Source organism: Gekko japonicus, unplaced genomic scaffold (genome assembly GCF_001447785.1).
Source record: "Gekko japonicus isolate JY-2015 unplaced genomic scaffold, Gekko_japonicus_V1.1 scaffold955, whole genome shotgun sequence".
NCBI classification, from domain to species: domain Eukaryota; kingdom Metazoa; phylum Chordata; class Lepidosauria; order Squamata; family Gekkonidae; genus Gekko; species Gekko japonicus.
In genome coordinates this window covers 516,342-519,285 of record NW_015163631.1, presented here as the reverse complement: position 1 = coordinate 519,285, position 2,944 = coordinate 516,342, and the positions used below count along the sequence as shown (strand labels likewise).

The 2,944-nt window shown below is 48.1% G+C and overlaps 1 protein-coding gene across 1 annotated transcript in view; it reads left to right on the top strand.

Annotated features, from left to right (window-relative positions):
* Positions 1-2,944, top strand: part of DDX31 (DEAD-box helicase 31) — a 118,450-nt gene that overhangs the window by 10,381 nt on the left and 105,125 nt on the right. The window contains exon 6 of the mRNA XM_015407538.1: positions 1,818-1,882. Within this exon, the coding sequence (XP_015263024.1) occupies positions 1,818-1,882 (65 nt within the window). The remainder of the gene's footprint in view (positions 1-1,817; positions 1,883-2,944) is intronic.

Below are 2,944 nucleotides of genomic sequence, written 5' to 3'. Positions count from 1 at the left end.
ACCCCAAGAGCCCGCCCCACTGTTACCCCCCCCCCAAGCACCAAGAACACAGAGCATCACTGCTCCAGAGACAGGGTTCCCTAGACCTTGTGGCTGATAGCCACTCGTGGACCTCTGCTCCATTATGTTGATCCACTCCCCCACCCCTGAAGCTGTCTCTGCTTGTAGCCATCCTCACTTCCTGCGGCAGGGAATTCCACATGTTAGCTACTCCTCTTCCGAGGTGGGCTTTTTAAAGAAGAGAAGAAAGAGAGGAAGTCCACGGGGCTCTTGCATTACCTCCACGAAGCTCCGTTTAAGCTGTTGTGACCTTTTCAGGTTGGTGGTGGCTCTCCTGGGCCTCCAGTATCTTTCTTTCCTCCTCCTCGGTCACCTTTAGCCGTAGATGGAGGGGGCTGGACGTTGGCCTCCTTGCTGTCGGATCTGGGGTTGTAATGCTGGATATGTTCACTGCATACGTTCCGTGTAAGTTGCTTTGAGCCCCTCGAGGGTCTGTCTCAGAGCCGGCTGTGATGAACTATGAAAAACCACTCTGAGCGGGAGGTGGTAGCAGAGGCTCACTCTGATTGGTGTGTCGCCTCCAGGACAACGGAAGCATCCAGCAGGGGGCTGGGGGGGGGGGAAGGAGAACTGACAGTTGGAAGGGTGGTTGGAGGGGTTCTTTTTGGGAGAGAGAGTAGCAGTGTTGCTCCGTTCACACCCTGAGGAAACGATCTCATGAGAACGCAAGAAAAGCCAGAGAAACATATTTAAAGTGTTTAAAAGTTCGTGAGTTTTCAGTTTGCAGATTGAAAACTTCATTTTCCCCTTGAGAGTCCTGGCACCTCTTTTTTAAAAAAAGACCTGAGAGAAGCCATGTGGGATCAGGCCAATGGCCCATCCAGTCTAACACTCTGTGTCACACAGTGGCCATCAGGAGGTAAAAGAAGAAGAAGAGGAGCTTGGATTTATGCCCCGCCCTTCACTACCCAAAGGTGTCTCAGAGCGGCTTACAAACTCCTTTCCCTTCCCCTTCCCACAACAGACGCCCTGTGAGGTAAAAGAAGAAGAAGAGGAGCTTGGATTTATGCCCCGCCCTTCACTACCCGAAGGAGTCTCAGAGCGGCTGACAAACTCCTTTCCCTTCCCCTCCCCACAACAGACACCCTGTGAGGTAAAAGAAGAAGAAGAAGAGATTGGATTTATACCCCGCCCTTCACTACCCAAAGGAGTCTCAGAGCGGCTTACAAACTCCTTCCCCTTCCCCTCCCCACAACAGACACCCTGTGAGGCAGGTGGGGCTGAGAGAGCTCTGACAGAAACTGCTCTTTTTCGAGAACAGCTCTTATCAGAACTGTGGCTTGCCCAAGGTCATCCAGCAGCTGCAAGTGGAGGAATGGGGAATCAAACCCGGTTCTCCCTGATTAGAGTCCACGCACTTAACCACTACACCAAACTGGCTCTCAGGTGGGTTCACCTTGCTCAGTTTGGTCCCTGCTGACGGTTCGTGGCCCCTCTGGGCCTTCCCCAGGACCTGCTGCTTGAGCTGCTGAGACCTGGACCCAGGACCTTCTCCATGCGGAACAGATGCTTTTGGGTGGAGCCACAGCCCCTCCTATGGGAAGACAGAGAGAGCCGCCCAAGAGTCAGGAGGCCGAGCGTATCTGTCCCTTTTCCCAAGCGCCAGGCTCTGCCCCCAGATGATCTTCAGACAGCTGTGTGGGGGAAATGCCCCTCTCAGCGTGGAGTTACGGGAATGGGTTTTTGAAATCTAAATTCTCCCATTTTTAAAAAAGTCCGTGGTTTAAAAAAAAATTTCTCTCTCTGCTCTTCTAAAGGTAAAACGCTTGCCTATGGGATCCCTCTTATCCAATCCTTGCAAAGAATGGAGCCAAAAATAAAGGTAGGCGACGGGCGTGCCGAAACTAGATTTTACTCTCTAAAAACCAGGGGCAACATTTGACATTTGTACAGCGTTTTCCTTACATTCCTCCACGTCTCAGTCATTGTTTGAACACCTCTGTAAAGTAGGCCAGAAATATTGACAACCAGCATGACTTTCTGCTGCTGGAAGAACTGTGGACATCTACTCCTACATCTTTTCCCTCAGAGAGAATCAAATCGGGGGGGGGGGGGGGGGCTGTCCAGAGTTCCCCTCTGCCTCAGAGGCCTCATACTCTTTGAAGGGGTGCTGCCATTTTGTGGCCTCCCATTGTGGAGATGGGAGGGGCTGTGGCTCGGGAGTAGAGCCTCTGCTTGACACACAGAAGGTCCCCGGTTCGACCCCCGGCATCTCCAGTTGAAAGTCACCAGGTAGTAGGATATTGGTCACCTGATAGAATCGTTGAAGGGTATAAAGATGCTTCTGGGAATTGTTGGAGATGTAAATCGAATATAGGAACATTTTTTCATATGTGGTGGAAATGTGGAAAAGTATATAAATTTTGGCAAAGTGTTAAAAATAATAATAATGGAAATAATGAATATTAACTTAGAACTGTTACCAGAGATATATTGGTTGAACATAATTCCTAAATGTTATGAACAAAATGATAAGTACTTATTGACATACATACTTACATCAGCTAGAATACTAGTAGCTAAATACCGGAAATCAGAAAAAATACCCTTAAGAGATGAATTTGTTAAGAAAAATATTAGAAGTGGCTGAAATGGGTAAACTTAATGTGTTACTTCAAGGAAAAGATGAAAAACGTTTTCAAAAAAGATGGCTTAGAGTGTATAAATGGTTAGAAGAAAAAATGTATATAACAGACTTCAAAGATGGAAGACATATGTTTGAATATGTGTATACGATGTTGAACCAAAAAACTATAAATAAAATTTGGAAGGAAGGGAGGAAGGAAGGAAAGAAGAAAGGGAGGGAGGGAGGGAAGGAAGGAAGGAAGGAAGGAAGGAAGGAAGGGAGGGAGGAAGGAAGGAAGGAAGGAAAGGAAGGAAGGAA